Below are 20,590 nucleotides of genomic sequence, written 5' to 3'. Positions count from 1 at the left end.
CATATTTTAACAATATATAATGATTGAAAACCTGTTAAAAGAAATAATCTCTTATTCCTCAATTGTAATTACTTATATTTTAAAATTGCTACCAACGAAGAACAGGACCTGCCCAGTAAAGCAGTCCCAAATAAGCCACTGAATCGATAAAGGAATTTTATCACAGTCAATCAGTGCTGTCCCAAATAACAGAATACAAATGTATTCAAAACCTTCCTGCTTTGAAGCAATCTAGTTGATTGTATGCCAAGTTCTCTCAGTCTGTCAAAAAAAAAAAAAGTGATAGTGTTTCCAGAACTGCTCTAATATTAATAAAAGAAGAAAAATCATAGGCAGATGGCTAAAAGCAAGATGTTACTAGAAACTTACAGCAATTACCATAATTATGAAATACTGAAAGACTTATCTCTGAGATTGGGAATAAGGAAAAGGGTCTGCTAACACATCTGTTCAACTTTGTATGGAGGTCCTAGATAATTTCTTTCCTTAGAAAAAATAGAAATGATATTTTAACAGGAGGGCATGATTGGATACACAGGTAATTCAAAAGAATTTATAAATTATTGGAATTAAATAAATTTATCAAGTTTTCTAGATATAAGTTTAACATAAAAATTAATTGTATTTTATATTCTAGCTGCAAACAATAAGAAAAAGTGGTTTTGCTTAGTTTTATACTTTTTAAAAAGATTTATCCATGTTAATGGGGCTACCTGTAATTATTTTCTATTGCAGTATAGTATTTCATTGATTAAAAATTCTACAATTTATCCCCCCCCAAAGTAAACATAAAGGAAACGTATTAAACATAATCCAGTGAAAGGTGTGCGAGACCTCTAAAAAGATGATTAAAAGTATTTCTGAGAGTAAAGGAGGCACACATAAATGGAGAGATACCAAATAGAAAATTCAATGTTACTGAATATGTTAATTCTGCACAATTAATCTATACATCCAATGAAACGGCAATCACTACTCAAGCATATTTGTGTGCAAACTGAACAATTTAATACAAAAGACTGAGAATAGTTATAACATTCTTGGAAAAGAACCACAAAAACAAAATTGAAGAACCTACACTATCAACAATACTATAAAACTACAGTAAGTAAAACAGAGTGGAATTGGATAAATGGCAGATGAACATGCTAATGAAATAGAACATCATCTAGAAACACACACACACGAACAGTAAAATACACTAATTTGTGGCAAAAATTCACTTTAGTGCAGTGGGAGAAATGATAGTTTTCCCATAAATGGTGCTTATCAACTGGATAACTAAATGGAAGGAACCTTGACTTCTTTTTTTTTTTTCTGCCTTTAAAATTCTCCCTTTGTTTTTGAATTTTGCCATTTTAATTATGATGTGTCTTGAAGTGGGCCTCTTTTGGTTCCTCTTGATTGGGACTCTCTGTGATTCCTGGATTTGTTTGATTTTTTCTCTCATCAAATTAGGGAAATTTTCCATGATTACTTTTTTAAAAAAATTTTTTATTGTTATTTAATTGAACCTTGACTTCTTGCTCACATCATACACAGAAACACATGCCAAATGGAACCTGAACTTAAATGTGAATCAGGGATGAAACAAATTGAAGATGTCATAATTCCAAATAAATATCTAAAAGTCAATAACTTCAATAAAAAGGAGAAAAAAATATTGCTTTACAAAGACATTATTGAATGGATCAAAAAACTATGGTGCATCTACACAGTGGAATTCTATGCAGCAGAAAGAAAGAAGGAGCTCCTACCCTTTGCAACAGCATGGACAGAACTGGAGAGCATTATGCTAAGTGAAATAAGCCAGGCGATGAAATACAAATATCATATGATCTCACCTTTAAGTGGAACCTAATCAACAAAACAAACAAGCAAGCAAAATATAACCAGAGACACTGAAATTAAGAACAAACTGACAGTAGCCAGGGGGGAGATGGGAGGGGATAATGGGGGAGGGGTGAAGGGTTTACAGGAACAATTATAAAGGACACATGGTCAATAACAAGGGGAGAGTGGAAACAGGGGAGGGAGGTGGGAATGGCTGGGGTGGCGGGGAGAACTGGGGAGAAAAGGCAGAAAACTGTACTTGAACAACAATAAAATTCAAAAGTATTTAATAAAAAATATAAAAAAGACATTATTAAATGTTTATACATTTGCATGAAATTAAAAATAATTTAAATAAAAAGTTCTTTTATACTGTGTGAAAACAGATCTACAGCTCAATGTCAAAGATATACCTAATATTTTGGGGGCTTAGAAATTTACACATTGCTCTACATTCATTATAGAAAAGACATGTAAATAAAAATGAGAAAAATATGCAAACCATTCATAATTCCACTACTCAACAATTTGTACTGTTAACATTTTCTTTACATATTTAAAATAATTATTCCTAGGAATCTTTATATTCACATTTTAAAATACATTTTAATGGCCTCATATTTTATCCTGTTTTACTTCCAACATATTTCATTACATGCTTTGTTTCATCAATGAATATGCATGCCTCCAAGCTACAGTCCAAAGGGATAGTATCACATGCTACTGCATTTGTGGCATATATTTCCCACTGACTCAGTTCTAGCTATAAGAAGAGAGAGTTTCTATATAAAGTTTCCCATTATTACTTAAAATTATTAATATACTTGCTGAACAAACCTTCTTTAAAATGTTTTTAAAAGCATTGCACTTATACCTCTGATCTTAATTTTTAAGAGGACAAAAATATTTTTAAAGTCATATTTCTAATTGATTTTGGAATCAAATTGAAAAAAATTTTGCTTACAGTTAAATTTCAGAAATGGAATTAACCCTTTACTAAAATAAAAGATTTTACATTATAAGGATTAAGAAAATAAAGCAGTAGATTAGGGCAGTGAGTTACCAGAAGCCTGAAAAATAGCACTATTGTTTACCTGAAGTGGGAGACTTGCAGCGCTCAAGTTCCAGGGGAACTGGACTGTCATTCAACTCAGTTAAACCTGAATATGAAATGACAAAAAATGAGTAAATTTCTCTAACACTTTGTAGATAATTCTTATTTCTTAATTCCTATGAGTTTTACAGGTTTTTTTTTTAACCTGTGAAAACTACTTTCCTATGCTCATATTACTACAATTTGTGTTAATCTTTTTAAGTTAAAATATAGTTGACATATTAGTTTCAGGTGTACAACACAGTGATTGACATTTATATATCTACAACGTGATCACCATACTAAGTCTAGGAACCATCTGTAACCCTGCAAAGTTAGATCACTAATATTGACTATATTTCCTTCACCTTTTCATCCATTCCTTTACTCCCCATCCCTTTATTTTAACAAGTGATACTGAAAAAAATAAGGAGCAGTAACTAGTTTATATACCAAAGGGTAATTGAACATGATGGTGAAAAATATAAACCCTTTAAAATTTTTTTCACATGAAATATCTATTTTACTAAATAATGTGGCTTCATCTGAAAACATATCAAGAATAAAACAAATTAGGTTATTTTTTTTAAAGATCGAATCAAAGCTTGCTCTTTCAAGAGAAATGGTTATTGGCTTTTAAAAAGACCTTTAAGGAGATGCTACAATTTTTAAGTATTTTTAAGTATTTTGCTACAATTTTTGCAGTATTGTATAGTGCATACTAAGTGGTTTGTTCAATAGTATCAAATTACTCATAATAAGCACTACATTTTTATTTTTAGTATTGTTTTTAATTTTATTTTTATTCTTCACACTATTAGTACTTTTTATTTTCTGTTGTTACTTTCCTGACATATACAAGGATAGGCACACTAGATCAATAAACATTTTGTAATTCTCACTGTCTGCCATTCTGCCTTCCTATGGCATTCATAAAATACCCTTAACTATGGTTTTCTTATCATTGTTGGAGGGTCTTGAATATTTTTTCTTTGTAAGTAAATATTCTGAGTTTCTACTTTAATGTAAATTCCCATATCCAGAGGTACTTAAGCATTATTTTCAATTACCAAACCATCTTTGTTCATGTTCCTTTCCACCATCCCATTTACATAATTTGTACCAATAAATTTGCTGTAGGTTAAAAAAGAAATCACAGAATTTTAGAAAGGAGCATTGTAATACTCTACCTAACCCTTATGTTTTATAGGTAAGAAAAAGTAAGTTTAAAGAGTTTTAAACTGTTAGGAACAGATACTACACTTGATCTTAGCCAAAAGGCTGAGAAGTGATCAACAAAACAAACAAACAAGCAAAATATAACCAAAGACACTGAAATTGAGAACAGGCTGACAGTGACCAGAGGGGAGAGGGGAGGAGATTATAGGGGAAAAGGGTGAAGGGTTTGCAGGAACTATTTAAAAGACACATGGACAATAACAAGGGGGGTGGAAAAAGGGGAGGGAGGTGGTAGGAAGGGGTGAGAGGAAAAGGCAGAAAACTGTACGTGAACAACAATAAAAAAATATTTAAAAAAGAAGAAAAAGAAAAACAAGAGTTTTAAGCTATTTATTTAGGGTCATAGAACTAAGTTAGTATACCAAAGAATGAATTAAATTCTTATATTTTGTTAAGTCTTTTGTCAGAAGTAGGTATTGTGAATATTTTTCTTTTAGTATGTGACATTTCATTTTGGGAGTGGGGGGATGGGGCAGGGAGAGCAATGGGAAAAGGCAGGACAACTGTAATTGAACAATAAATACAAAAATAAAATAAGAAAAAAAGAATGAAATGTCTTTTGGTGAGCAGAAGATTAATTTACTTGAAAAACAATTTATTAAATTTTTCTTTTACTGTGATATAATTTTTTTTGATTCCTGTGTAAGTAATCATTGTCTTCTTCATGGTCATAAAGATATTCTTTGTTTTCCTCAAAAGCAATTTTAATTTTAGATTTCATTTTTTAGGATATAATTTATCTCAAGTTAATTTGGGATCATGGTATGAGGTAGAGATGAGGTCCATTTTTTCCCTATACATTGGCCCAGTTCTATCATTATTTGCTAACAGATTTTTTTCTTAATTTTTGAAATTTTTATTTTTTATTGTTAAATTACAGTTGTCCCCATTTCCCTCCCCAATACTCTCCCCAACCCTACCCAGCCCCACCTCCCACATTCAATCCTCTCCCCAAAACCCATTGTCTTTGTCCATGGGTCTTTTATACATGTTCCTTGACTGGACCCTTTCCCCCTTTGCCCTGTTATTCCCCTCCCCCCACTTCTGGTTACAGTCAGTTTGTCCTTTATTTCCATGTCTCTGGTTTTATTTTGCTTACATGTTTGTTTTGTTGATTAGTTAATAGATTTTTAAATACATTTTATTGATTATGCTATTACAGTTGTCCCATTTTTTCTCCTCTTTATTCCCCTCTGACCTGTCCCCCCCCAGCCCCCTGAGCATCCCTCCACCTTAGTTCACGTCCATGGGTCACACATATAAATTCTTTGGCTTCTCCATTTCCCGTACTATTCTTAACCTTCCCCTGTCCAGTTTGTATGTACCATTTATGCTTCTTATTCCCTGTACCTTTCCCCTCAATCTCCCCCTACCCACTCCCCACTAATAACCCTCCATGTGATCTCTATTTCTGTGAATCTGTTCCTGTTCTAGTTGTTTTAGTTCATTTTTTAATTTTATTATTTTATTTATTTTTAATTATTTTATTGTTGTTTAATTACAGTTGTCTGCATTTTCTCCATACCATTCCTCTCCATCCCAGCAAAACCCACCACCCTCCCTTGCTTCCACCCTCCCCCTTGGTTTTGTCTATGTGTCCTTCATAGTTGTTCCTGAAAACCCTTCCCCCCATTATCCCCTCCCTCCTCCCCTCTGATTACTGTCCGATTGTTCTTAATTTCAATGTCTCTGGTTATATTTTGCTTGCTTTTTTCTTTTGTTGATTATGTTCCAGTTAAAGGTGAGATTGTATGGTATTTGTCCCTCACCACCTAGCTTATTTCACTTAGTATAATGTTCTCCAGTTCCATCTTATAGTACATTTACACAATGGAATGCTTAGTACATTTGTTTTTGTTTTTTTAGGTTCAGTTGTTGATAGTTGTAAGTTTGTTGTCATTTTATTGTTCGTATTTTTGATCTCCTTCTTTTTCTTAGATAAGTCCCTTTAACATTTTATATAATAAGGGCCTGGCGATAATGGACTCCTTTAACTTGACCTTATCCGGGAAGCACTTTATCTGCCCTTCCATTCTAAATGATGGCTTTGCTGGATAGAGTAATCTTGGATGTAGGTCCTTGCCTTTCATGACTTCAAATACTTTTCTTTACAGCCCATTCTTGCCTGCGAGGTTTTGAGAAATCAGCTGATAGTCTTATGGGAACTCCATTGTAGGTAAGTCTCTCCTTTTCTCTTGCTGCTTTTAACATTTTCTCCTTATCTTTAATCTCGGGAAACTTAATTATAATGTGCCTTGGTGTGTGCTTCCTTGAGTTCAACTTCTTTGGGACTCACTGAACTTCCTGGACTTCCTGGAGGTCTGTTTCCTTTGCCAGATTAGGGAAGTTCTCTTTCATTATGTTTTCATATAATTTTTCAATTTCTTGCTCTTCCTCTTCTTCTGGCACCCTATGATTTGGATGTTGGAACATTTAAAGGTCCTGGAGGTTCCTAAGCCACTCCTCATTTTTTTTTTGAATTCTTGTTTCTTCATTCTGTTCTGGTTGAATGTATATTTCTTCCTTCTGCTCCAAACTGTTCAGTTGAGTCCTGGTTTCCCTCCTTTCACTGTTGGTTCCCTTCATTTATTGTCATTAGTGCTTTAGTCGAAATTAAATTGGCCATATATGGGTGGGTCTATTACTGGATTCTCTATTCTGTAATCATTGGTGTATTTGTCTATCTTTGTTTTTCAACTACCACATTCTCTAATTACTGTAGGTTTTTATACACCTTGAAATCAGGTAGTGAAATCCTCCAACTTTATTATTCTCCAAGAGTGTTTCAGTCATTCTAGATTCTTGGTATTTCTATATAAAATTTAGAATCAATCTGCCAATTTCTACAAAAAGATATATGTTTATAGAATTGGGATAAATGTATAGATAAATTTGATAGACTAAGTATCTTCAGTCTTCTGACCCATACATATGGTATTTATCCATTTAAATGATTAAATTTTTTTTTGTTTCTGCACTCTTTTGTAGATTTCAATATAGAGATCTTGTGCATGGCATTTTTCAAGATTTGTATTTTCCTTTTGGCCTTCTGCCTACTTTTTGTATCATTGAAAGTGCAGTATTAAAATTTACAATGGCTATTGCTGAAATGTCTGTTATTCCATTTGACTATCATGTATTGCTTTGTGTACTCTGTTGTTAGGTACATATTTATCTATAATTGTTACATCTTCTTGATGGATTGAACATTTTATCATTTTAAATGTCCTTATTTCTAGTAACTATTTTGCTTTAAAATCTGTTTTGTCTGATATTAATATAGCTACTCCAGCTTTCTTATGGTTGCTGTTTGCATGATCTTTTTTTATTCTTTCACAACCAATTTGTATCTTTTTGTGTCAACTTCAGTAAGCATAGTGATGGATCTTAATTAAAAAAAAATCTGGTTTGACAACCTCTAATTTTTTATAGGATTGTTTAATCTATCCACATTTAATGATATTAATGATATAGTTGGATTGCATTTGTCATTTTACTTTTAGTTTTCTGTATGTCTCATTTCATTATTATTCCTCTAATCCTCCTTTTCTGCTTGGTTTGGTATCAAGTAATATTTTCTAGTGTAACTCTAATTTCTTTAATGAATTTTTCATTTTTATGGAGGTTTTTGTCATTACGCTAACTTAAAATAAACATCTTATCAGAATGTACTTCAGATGTATACTAACTTCATTTCAGTGAGTTATAGAAATGCTACTCTTTTATAGCTCTATTTCCTCTTTCCCCTCTATGTGCTATTTCTGGTATATATATTACATCGGTATGTGTTCAGAACCCAACAATATATTGTTATAATTATTATTTTACATAATTTTATGTTTTTATAAGCTGAGAGAAGAAAGAAAAACATATATTTATAATGTTTGTGTATTAGCTTCTGATTTAACATTTCTGGCTCTCTTCATTTGTTCCAGTATATCCATCTGGAGTCATCTGCTTACTCAAATACAATGTTGCTCCCACCCTCCCTCTCCTTTGTGCTGTTATTGGAAAAAAATATATTGGTTTTATATGTTATATATAGACCCCCAAATTTTATACACATTGTTTTACAAATTGCTTTTTAAATCAGTTGAGAAAAAATATGCATTTAAAGTATTCTTTTATAATTATATTATTACATGAACAGTGTTCTTTTTTTCTTTGTGTGGATTCAAATTACCATCTGAGGTCACTTTCTTTTAGTCTGAAGAATTTCCTTTAGTATTTCTTGTAAGATGGTTCTGCTTGCAACAAATTTAGTTTTTGTTTATCTTGGAATGTCTTTATTTCATGTACATTTTTGACAGATAGTTTTACTGGATTTAAGATTCTTGATTGAAAGTATTTTCCTTTGTGCACTTTGAATAATAGGTTATTCAACTACCTTCTGGTCTCCATTGTTTCTGATAAGCTGTTAATCCTATTGGAGTTCCCTTGTACATGATCAATTTCCTCTTACTGCTTTCAAAATATTCTCATTGTCTTTCAGCATTTTTACTGTGATATGTACTGGTGTGGATATCTTTATAGTTACCCTACTTGGAATTCACTGAGCTTCTTGGATGTGTACATTCATATCTTCCATTAAATTTTGAAAGTTTCCAGCCATTATCTCTTTATTTCCTACTTCTTTCTCTTCCTTTTGCTCTTATTTGGACATGTTAGTGCACTTAATGTATCCTTCTTCTCTGAGGGTTGTTCATTTTTCTTCTTTATTTTTCTGTTTATAATGCATAGTCTCTATCAACCTACCTTTAAGTTTCATGATTCTTATTTCTGCCAGTTCAAATCTACTGTTCAATCCCTCTAGCAAATTTTTCTTTTCACTTATTGTACTTTTCAACACCAGAATTTCCAATTTTCCCTTGACAAACCCCCTTCATTCATCTCACCCACCTACCTCCAACTGCCAACTTGGGCAACCACCAATCTGTTCTTTGTATCTATAGGCTGGAGATTTTGTCCCTGTTATCAGATTCCACACTGAAATGATATCTTGTGGTATTTGTCTTTCTTTGTATGACTTATTTCACTTACGATAATGCTCTCAAGGTCCATGTTTTTAAAATGACAATATTTCTCATTTTTTATGGATGAATTATATTCAATTATGTGTATATACCACATTTTCATTATCCACTTGTCTGTTGATAGACATAAATTGTTTCCATGTGTTGCCTACTATAATGCTTCAGTGAACATGAGGATGCATATATCTTCTTTTTAAAAAGTTTTTATTGTTCAATTACAGTTATCCCCATTCCCCCAACCCAATTACTCTCCCCTGCCCTACCCTACCCACACTCCACCTCCCACATTCAATCCTCACCCCACCCCCATTGTCTTTGTCCATGGGTCCTTTGTGCATGTTTTTTGACCCTTCCCCTTCTTTCCCCCTTTATTCTCTTCCACCTTCCCCTGTGGTCACTGTCAGTTTGTTCTCTATTTCCATGTCTCTGGATCTATTTTGCTTTTCTGTTGTTGTTGTTGTTGAATAGGTTCCACTTATAGGTAAGGTCATATGGTATTTCTTTCACTGCCTGGCTTATTTCACTTAGTGTAATACTCTCCAGTTCCATGCATGCTGTCATGAAGGGTAGGAGTTCCTTATTTCTTTCTGCTGTGTAGTATTCCATTGTGTAAATGCACCACAGTTTTTTAATACACTCATTTACTGATGGGCACTAGGCTGTTTCCAGCACTTGGCTTTTGTAAATAGTGCTGCTGTGAACATTGGGGTGCAGAGGTTATTTTGAATTGGTGTTTTAGGATTCTTATTGTATAATTGGAGCAGTGGAATTGCTGGGTCAAAAGGCAGTTCAATTTTATCTTTTTTTGAGGAAATTCCATACTGTTTTCCACAGCAGCTACACCACTTTGCATTCCCACCAACAGTGTGCTAGGGTTCCCTTTTCTCCACAACCTCTCTAGCACTTGTTGTTTGTTGATTTGTTTACGATGGCCATTCTGACCAGTGTGAAGTGGTATCTCATTGTGGTTTTAATTTGCATCTCTGATGGCTAATGATGCTGAGCATCTTTTCATATGTCCCTGGGCTCTCTGTATGTCCTCTTTGGAGAAGTGTCTGTTCAAGTCCTTTGCCCATTTTTTAATTGTGTTGTTTGTCTTCCTAGAGTGGAGTTGTATGAGTTCTTTATATATTTTGGAGATCAAACCCTTATCTGAAGTATCATTTGCAAATATGTTTTCCCATATGGTTGGTTCCTTCTTCATTTTGCTGTTTTCTTTAGCCATGCAGAAGATTTTTATTTTGATGAGGTCCCATTTGTTTATTTTCCTTTATGTCTCTTGCTCTAGGGGACATATCAGTGAAAATATTGCTGCGTGGAATATCTGAGATTTTCCTGCCTATGTTCTCCTCTAGGACTTCTATGGTTTCACAACTTATATTTAAGTCTTTTATCCACCTTAAGTTTATTTTTGTGCATGGTGTAAGTTGGTGATCAAGTTGCATTTTTTGCATGTAGCTGTCCAGATCTCCTGACACCATTTGTTGAACAGGTTATTTTTACTCCATTTTATACATCTGTCCCCTTTGTTAAATAGTAATTGCCTATAGAGACATGGGTTTATTTCTGGGCTCTCTATTCTGTTCCATTAATCTGTGTGTGTGTCTTCTTATGCCAGTACCAGATTCTTTTGATTACAGTGGCCTTGTAATATAGTTTCACATCAGGTATCATGATCCCTCCTGCATTGTTTTTCTTTCTCAAAATTGCTGTGGCTATTTGGGGTCATTTAAGGTTGCATCTAAATTTTTGAAAGATTTGTTCCAGATCTGCGAATTATGCTATTGGCATTTTAATAGGGATTGTGTTGAATCTATAAATTGCTTTGGGTAGTATGGACTTTTTGATGATGTTAATTATTCCAATCCATGAGCATGGTATATGCTGCCATTTATTTGTGTCTCCCTTAATTTCTTTCTTCAGGGTTGTGTAGTTTTCTGAGTACAAGTCTTTTACTTCCTTGGTTAGGTTTATTCCCAGGTACTTTATTTTTCTTGTTGCTATAGCAAATGGGATTTTTTCCTAATTTCTGATTCTGATATTTTATCATCGGTGTACAAGAATGCCTTTGATTTCTGAATATTGACTTTGTATCCTGCTGTCTTGCCGAATTCATGTATTAGGTGGAGTAGATTTTTTTTGGTGGAGTCTACAGGGCTTTCTATGTACACTATCATGTCATCAGCAAACAGTGAGAGCTTTACTTCCTCCTTTCTAATTTGGATGCCTTTTATTTCTTTTTTGTCTGATTGCTGTGGCTAGAACTTCCAATACTATGTTGAATAGAAGTAGTAATAAAAGTGGTCATCCTTGTCTTTTTCCTGATGTTAGTGGGAAAGCTTTCAGTTTTTGTCTGTTGAGTATGATGTTGGCTATAGGTTTCTCATATATGGCCTTTATTATGTTGAGATATGCCCCGTCTACTCCCACTTAGCTGAGTGTTTTTGTTATAAATGGGTGTTGTACCAAATGCTTTTTCTGCATCTATTGATGTGATCATGTGATTTTTGTCTTTCCTTTTGTTATGTGATGTACTTATTTACATTTATTGATTTGTGAATATTTTACCAGCCTTGGATCCCTTGGATGAATCCCACTTAATCAGTGTGTATGGTCTTTTTAAGGTATTGCTGGATGCAGTTTTCCAGTATGTTATTAAGGACTTTAGCATCTTTCTGTATCAGTGATATTGGCCTGTGGTTTTCTTTCTTTGTTGTGTCTTTATTTAGTTTTGAGATTAGGAGGATGCTGATCTCATGAAAAGAAGTTTCGGAGTTTTCCCTCTTCTTGGGATTTATGGAATAGTCTGAGAAGGATAGGGGTTAGCTCTCCCTTAAATGTTTTGTAAAATTGTCCTGTGAAACCTTCTGGGCCAGGGCTTCTGTGTGCTAGGAATTTTTTGATTGTGGTGTCATTTTCACTACCTGTTATCAGTCTCTTCAGGTTTTCTGCTTCTTCTTTACCAGTTTTGTAAGATTATATGTTTCTACAAATTTGCACATTTCAGCCAGGTTTCCAAGTTTCTTGGCATATATTTGTTTGTAGAAATTTCTTACAATCCTTTGTATTACTGTGGTGTCAGTTTTAATTTCTTCTCTTTCACTTGATTTTATTTATTTCAGCCCTCTCTTTCTCTTGATGAGTCTGGTTGAAGGCTTATTGATTTTGTTTATGTTTTCAAAGAACTAGCTCTTGGATATATTGATCCTTTGAATTGTTCTTTTAGTCCCTATGTCATTTAATTCTGCTCTGATTTTGATTATTTCCTTCCTTCTACTCGCTCTGGGCTTTGTTGTTGTTTCTCCAGTTCTTATAGATATAGGGTTATTTATTTGAAATGTTTCTATCTTTTTTAGGTAGTCCTGTGTTGCTATGAGTTCCCCCCTCTGGACTGCCTTCGCTATGTCCTATAGGTTTTGGACTGTTGTGTGTTCATTTTCATTTATTTCCAGAAACTTTTTGATTTCTTCTTTGATCTCAATATTAACCCATTCACTGTTTAACAGTATGCTATTCAGTCTCCATGAATTGGAATGTTCATATTTTTTCCTTGAGGTTGGTTTCTAGATTCAGGCCCTGTGGTCCAAGAAAAAGCTTGATAAGTTTTTGTTTTTCTTGAATTTGTTGAGGCTTGTTTTGTGAACTATCATGAGGTATAGTTTTGAAAATGTTTCATATGCATTTGAAAAGAATGTGTATTTTGCTTCTTTGTGATGAAAGATTCTATACATATTAGTTAAGTTTATTTGATCTAGTATTGTTCAGTGACCCTATGTCCTTGTTGATATTTTGTTTGGAAGATATATCCATTGTTGACAATGGGGTGTTAAAATCCCCTATATAAGTGTGTTGTTCTCTATATCTTTCTTGAAGTCCTCCAATATTTTTCTTATACATTTGGGTACTCCTATGTTGGGTGCATGTATATTTATAATGTTTATGTCTTCTTGATGAATTCTCCCCTTGAATATTTGTGTTATGAAGACACTTAGGAAGTGTCTTTTTTTATATGGCGTTTGTTTTGAAGTCTATTTTGTCTGATATAAGTATTGCTACCCTGGCTTTTTTTCCTTGTCCATATGCTTGGAATATATTTTCTCTACACTTCACTTTTAGTCTGTGTAGGTCTTTTGTTTTGAGGTGGGGCTCTTGTAGGCAGCATATGTGAGAGTCATGTTTTCTTATCCATTCAGCTATCTTATGTCTTTTGATTGGAGCATTGAATCCATTTACATTTAAGGTTATTATTGATAGGTACTTATTCATTGACATTTTCCCCTTTTGTACCTGTGTTCCTCTCTCACTCTTTTTCTTCATCTTCTTAAAGTGGTCCCTTTAGGATATCTTGCAGTGCTGGTTTGGTGGAGGTATATTCCTTTAGCCTTCTTTTTCTGGGAAACTCCATATTTTGCCTTCCATTTTAAAGGAGAGCCTTGCTTGGTAGAGTACTCTTGGTTGCAGGTCTTTGCTTTTCATTACTTGGAATATTTGTTGCCATTCCTTTCTGGCTTGTAGTGTTTCTGTTGAGAAGTCAGCTGCTAGCCTCATCAGAGCTCCCTTGTATGTTACTTCCAGTTTGTTCCTTGCGGCCTTTAAGATTCTCTCTTTGTCTTTGCATTTTGCCATTTTAACTATGATGTGTCTTGGAGTGGGCCTCTTTAGGTTCTTCTTGATTGGGACTGTGCTTCCTGGAGTTGTGTGACTTTCTCTCTGATCAAGTTAAGGAAGTTTTCCATCATTGCTTTTTCAAACAGGTGTTCTATCCCTTGTTCCTCTTATCCTTCTGGTATCCTTATTATATGGATATTATTACATTTCATGTCCTGCAGTTCCCTTAACCCCTCTTCATTCTTTTTGAATCTTTTTTCCTTTTGTTGCTCCTTGTGGGAATTTTTTTTCTACCTTGTCCTCCAGCTCGCTGATTCAATCCTCTGCTTCATCTGGCCTGCTTTTGATTCCTTCTACTGTATTCTTCAATTCACAAATTTTATCCTTCATTTTCTTCTGTTCTTGTTGATAGTTTCTATGTCCTTTTTCATGCTGATATAGTTCACAGTAAGTTCCTTGTGGCTTCCCTGTAGTTTTTTGTTATTCTCACTGAGCACAGTGAGCTTTCTTATAACCATGTTTTGAACTCACTAATAGTTTACTTGCTAGTATTTCATTTAGCACTCTTTCTGGGGATTCCTCCTTTCTTTTTGATTCAAGGTTGTTTCTTTGACTTCCTATTTTTTTGGAGACTCTTCTCGTTAGCTTCTGCTTCTTAAATTGATCTGTTTTGACTCCCTGACTTTGTGGTGTGAACTTCTATGGTAGGAGAACTGTGCAATTCAGTGGTGCAATCTCCTTGATCTCCTGAAGTTGATGCTCTTGTGATGCCCTTTAGGCCATTTATGTTGGTTTTCTGGATGTAATTGTGTTTTGATCTTGTTGGGTCATTCTTTGGCAAGTCCTTTCCTCCAGCTGGTTGACTGAGGATCACTCTACCCACCACATCTCGTATGCTGTATATGCTGCTGCCAGGAAACCAAAAAGCCCAGGAAACAAACCTACACCTGCAAAAATAACTCCCACTTGCAATCCACTATCAACAGCAAATGAACTAGTATTCATAAGGGTGTAAAGAGATTAAAACTATTATAAGAAAGGAGAGTGAATAGGCATGCATATATCTTTTTGAGTTAGTGTTGTTTTTTTCAATAGATACCCAAAAGTGCATTGCTGAATCATGTGGTCGTTCTATTTTTAATTTTTTGAGGAACCTCCATTCTGTTTTCTATAGTGTCTGAACCAATCTACATTTATATCAACAGTGCACAAGAGTTCCCCTTTCTTTACATCCTCAACACCATTTGTTATGTTGTATCTTTTTGATAATAGCCATTTTAACAGATGTGAGGTGGTTTCTCATTGTGGTTTTTATTTGTATTTCACTGATGATTAGTGATATTGAGCATCTTTTCATGTACCTGTCAGCTATTGGTATGTCTTCTTAGGAGAAAATGTCTATTCAGATCATCTGCCCTTTTGAAATTCAAATTAAATAACTTATGGACCCTTATGTTTATAGAGGTGCTATTTATAATAGCCAAGTGGTAGAAACAGTGTAAGCACCCATCAGTAAATGAGTGGATTAAAAACTGTGGTACATTTGCACAATGGAATACTATGTAGCAGAAAGAAAGGAGGAACTCCTACCTTTCATCACAGCATGTATGGAACTGGACAGTATTATGCTAAGTGAAATAACCAGGCAGTGAAAGACAAATACCATATGATCTCACCTATAAGAGAAATCTAATGAATAAAATAAACTAATGAAAGAAATAGAATCACAGGCATGGGAACATGGAGTGGACTGAGAGTGACTGGAGGGAGTGGGAGGGCAGGATGATGGAAGGAGGGGCTAGGAACAAGACAGGATATCTAGCAGGGGTGGAAACCTCTGGTCTCAGCTGGACTTTTCTGGCATGAAACCTCTGCCCTCTGAGCAAGCAAGGGTGGGAGCAATCAGGGAATCTATTTTTGGTTTGCCATGCCAGGAGTAGACCTTCTGTCCTATGAGTGGGGGATTGGCAGGAGAAGGGAGCCTTTAACCTCTTGGCCACACTCTCTAGGAATTTGGCCTTTTCAACTTAGTTGAAGGGAATGAGAAATGCTGGCAACCTGAAGGCAGGAGAAGTATAGAGCAAATTGTGGCTTAGTGCCATAGACTCTCTACTTTTTACCAAGTTTCAGTGGACTTTAAAAAATAAATGTTTCTTCATTTTCTTTACCCTCTTAGGAACACTTTTCAGAGAACTTAAGTGATCTTTTTTAAAAAAAAAAAAAACTGAAACTCATAGACACAGACACCAGTATGGTACTTACCAGAGGGAAGGGGGTTGGAGCTAGTAGAGGGTAAAAGGGGCCAAATAAATGGTAATGAAAGATCATTTGATTTTGGGTGGTGGACACACAATGCAATATACAGATCATGTATCATAGAAATGCATACTTGAAACATATAATCTTACTAACCAGACTCACCTCAATAATTTTTTATGTTTAGACTCTCAGAGTTACACATTGCATGAATGTCGCCCTTTATAACCAACTTTATTTAAAAAAATTTTTTTATTGTTGTTCAATTAATTGTCCCCATTTGCCCCTATTACTCTCCCCTGCCCTACCCACCCCCACCTCCAACATTCAATAAATTTAATTTAAAAAATAAGAATAGCTTTCACCTGTTATGACTTTTCTCTGGAGAATGTTTCCATAGTGCTGTCAGGTTGCCATCTGGAAGTCTACTTGGTTATAGTTCTTAATTGTTTTGTTGCTACTACATAAAAATATGATTGATTTTTTAATACTAACTAGTATTCTTCAATGTTGCTAAGTTCACATATTGTTTTTCTAATTTTTTTGTAGATTACTTTGAATTTCCTACATATACCATAATATCATTGGCAAATAAAAAGAGCTTTAATATTTTCTATCTAAACTTTAGGCACATTATATTTAATTTTCCTTTTTGCCCTTACTAGTTTATTAAGTACAGTACCAAAGTTGATGAGGCTGGATATAATTTTCTTGCTACCAATTTTAGTAGAGAAACAGTCAGAATTTCACAATCAAGTATGATGTTATTTGTAGGTTTTTCACTGATGGACTTTATTCAGTTGAGGAAGTATTATTCTATTCCTGGTTTTCTCAGGATTTTTAAATCATAAATACATGTCAAATTATGATAAATTTTTTGTATGTAGTCATATATCACTTAGTTATAAGGATATGAGAAATGTGTCATTAGGCACTTTTGTCATGTGAACATAATAGAGTGTACTTATACAAATCTAGATAGCATAGACTAGTACATACCTAAGATATACGGTATACTACTTTGAATATGTGGTCATTGACCAAAATGTGGTTATGTAGTACATGACTGTATTGAGATGATCATATTATTTTCTCCTTTATTATGTTAATAGACATTTTGCACTGATTGATATTCAAATATTAAATTCATATTCCTCGATAAATCCACCTTGGTTATTATTCTTATGTATGTCTGTCTTCCATTTGCTAATATTCTATTTATGAATTTTACATCTATGTTCATGATTGAGACTAGCCTGTACTTTTATGTTAAAATCTTTGACAAGTTTTGTTTTTCAGCATTGTGCTGGCCTCAGATAACCAGTTAGGAAGAATTTTATCTTGTTTCTAATTCATGGAAATTGTTTGTATAAGATTAATGTTATTTCTTTTTTTTAAACTTATTGTTGTTCAATAAGTTACAGTTGTCCCGCCTTTTTCCCCATTGCTCACTCCTACCTCATCCTACCCATACCCACAGTCAATCCCCACAACATTGTCCATACCCATTGAGTCCTCTATTCGTATTCCTTTGCTTGTCCCTTCCCCTTCTTTCCCCTGTTTATTTCTTCCTTAAATGTCTGATGGAAGTAATCAGCAAAGGCATTTGAGTCCTGCAATTTTCTTTTCTCTGGGTATTTAATTTTAAATTGAAAAAATTTTTAAAAGATAGAAGGCTATTTACATTTTCCAGTGTGCTTAATGTCAGTTTTTGTAATTTTTTCTTTTAAGAAATCTCGATTTATCTATATTGTCAATTTATAGGCATACAGTTTTTCATAAACTTACTTTATTTTTTTAATGTCTGTAGAATCCATAGTGATGCTCCCCTTTTCTTTTTTTTTAAACATTTTAAAAAATATATATATTGATTATGGTATTACAGTTGTCCCATTTCCCACCCCCCTCACTCCACTCTATCCTGCCCACCTCCTCCCTCCCACATTCCCCCCCTATAGTTCATGTCCATGGATCATACTTATAAGTTCTTCGGCTTCTACATTTCCTACACTATTCTTACCCTGCCCCTGTCTATTTTCCACCTATCATCTATGCTACTTATTCTCTGTACCTTTCCCCCCCTCTCCCCCTCCCACTCCCCTACTGACAACCCTCCATATGATCTCCATCTCTATGGTTCTGTTCCCATTCTAGTTGTTTGCCTAGTTTGCTCTTGTTTTTGTTTTAGGTGTGGTCGTTAATAACTGTGAGTTTGCTGTCATTTTTACTGTTCATATTTTTGATCTTCTTTTTCTTAGGTAAGTCCCTTTAACATTTCATAGAATAAGGGCTTGGTGATGATGAACTCCTTGAACTTGACCTTATCTGAGAAGCACTTTATCTGCCCTTCCATTCTAAATGATAGCTTTGCTGGATAGAGTAATCTTGGATGTAGGTCCTTGCCTTTCATGACTTGGAATACTTCTTGCCAGCCCCTTCTTGCCTGTAAGGTCTCTTTGGAGAAATCAGCTGACAGTCATATGGGAACCCCTTTGTAGGTAACTATGTTCTTTTCTCTTGATGCTTCTAAGATTCTCTCCTGTTTAATCTTAGGTAATGTAATTATGATGTGCCTTGGTGTGTTCCTCCTTGGGTCCAGCTTCTTTGGGACTCTCTGAGCTTCCTGGACTTCTGGAAGTCTATTTCCTTTGCCAGACTGGGGAAGTTCTCCTTCATTATTTGTTCCAATAAGTTTTCAATTTTTTGTTCTTCCTCTTCTCCTTCTGGCACCCCTATAATTCGGATGTTGGAACGTTTCAAGATGTCCTGGAGGTTCCTAAGCCTCTCCTCATTTTTCCAAGTTCTTGTTTCTTCATTCTTTTCTGCTTGGATGTTTCTTTCTTCCTTCTGGTCCACACCGCTGATTTGAGTTCCAGTTTCCTTTCCCATCACTATTGGTTCCCTGTACATTCTCCTTTGTCTTTCTTAGCATAGCCTTCGTTTTTTCATCTAGTTTTTGACCAAATTCAACCAATTCTGTGAGCTTCCTGATTACTAGTGTTTTGAACTGTGCATCTGATAGGTTGGCTATCTCTTCGTTGCTTAGTTGTATTTTTTCTGGAGCTTTGAAGTGTTCTGTCATTTGGGCCATTTTTTTTTTTTTTTTTTTTTTTTGTCTTGGCGCGTCTGTTACTTTAAAGGGGCGGAGCCTTAGGTGTTCACCTGGGCGGGGTAAAGCTGGTCGCTGTGCTGTGACACTGTACATGGGGGAGGGGCCGAGAGGGAGCAATGGCGCCCGTTCCACTCTCGACCAGACCTCAATCTTTCACTCTGCTACCCACAATCAAACTGGGCCCCTCTGGTGCTGGTTCCCAAGTGGGTGGGCTTGTGCAAGCCCTAGGCCCCTGTGGGTCTCTCCACCAACCTCTCCTGTGAGGCTGGGAGCCTCTCCTGCTGCTGCCCCAACCCCCAAGGGCGTTTTCAATGGGAGGTCTGAGGCTTTATTTCCTGGCGCTGGAGCCCTGGGTTGCGTGGTCTGCTTCGATCCCCGCCGTTTGTCTGGTTTATCTGTGCGCAAATGTGGGGCCGCAGGGTGCTACCCGCTGCTCTGCTTGCCCCTTTCTCCACCACTCTGAGTCCAGCCCTCTCTGTTTATCGGCGCGAATGTGGGGTCGCAGGGTCTGCTAGTGGTCAGACTGCCTGCCCCGTTCATCCCACACTCCGCCAGTCTCAGTCCCGCCATGGCCACGTGAGTCCTCTCTGCCCTGGTGTCCATCTCCGCCCCTCCTACGTGTCGGGATGAATGTTTATCCTTTATTTCCTTGGTATCGGACTTCCTTGCTGTTGGATTTTCTGTGAGTTCTGGTTGTGTGAGGAGGCGCAGTGTGTCTACCTATGCCGCCATCTTGGTTCTCCGATGCTCCCCTTTTCATTCCTGGTATTGGTTATGTTTTTTTCTTATTTCTTGACCTGTCTTGCTAGATAGGATAGACTACTACATACCTAGGATATATGGTATACCTTTGTAAACTTTTGGAAGAATATTTTGTGGTTTTATTGGTCTACTGTAATGTTTGCCTTCTATTTCACTGATTTTTCATCCATATTTCCTTTTTGCTGTTTACTTTGGTTATATTCTTCTTCTTTTAGTGTCTTAACAAAGAAGTTTAGATGTATTAATTTGAGATCTTTCTATTTTTGTAACATAAGCATCTGATGTTCTAAATTTTCCTTTAAGCACTACTTTAGCAACATATCATAAATTTTGATATTTATTATTTATACTTTCACTCAATTAAAAATATTTTAGTATTTTCCTTATGATTTCTTTTTTAAGCATGACCTATTCTTAACTGCCAAATATGTTTGTGAATATTAAGACATAGTTTTAATTTATTTTGTGATCAGAGAACATATTTTGCTTGGAATCAGCCCCTTATAATTAATTATAAAATATACAATTCATTATAAAATATCAGTATTTGTAAATATCCCATGTCTATTCTATCAGTTACTGAACAAAAATGATGACTCCCTACCTAAGATTGTAGGTTGGTTGATTTCTTTTTAGTTTTGACAATTTTTGCTT

General features: G+C 35.1%; 1 protein-coding gene and 1 pseudogene across 4 annotated transcripts in view; both read right to left on the bottom strand.

The window, feature by feature from the left end:
- STXBP5L (syntaxin binding protein 5L) overlaps nt 1-20,590 on the bottom strand; it is a 352,782-nt gene that overhangs the window by 69,825 nt on the left and 262,367 nt on the right. For all 4 annotated transcript variants that reach the window (XM_045185997.3, XM_045185998.3, XM_045185999.3 and 1 more), the window contains one exon: nt 2,928-2,993. In XM_045185997.3, coding sequence (XP_045041932.2) covers nt 2,928-2,993 — 66 coding nt within the window. The remainder of the gene's footprint in view (nt 1-2,927; nt 2,994-20,590) is intronic.
- Nucleotides 4,132-4,219, bottom strand: LOC112320698 (U2 spliceosomal RNA; annotated as a pseudogene).

The sequence above is a fragment of the Desmodus rotundus genome, chromosome 2, assembly GCF_022682495.2.
Source record: "Desmodus rotundus isolate HL8 chromosome 2, HLdesRot8A.1, whole genome shotgun sequence".
NCBI lineage: Eukaryota > Metazoa > Chordata > Mammalia > Chiroptera > Phyllostomidae > Desmodus > Desmodus rotundus.
This window is presented reverse-complemented; position numbering and strand designations above follow the sequence as displayed.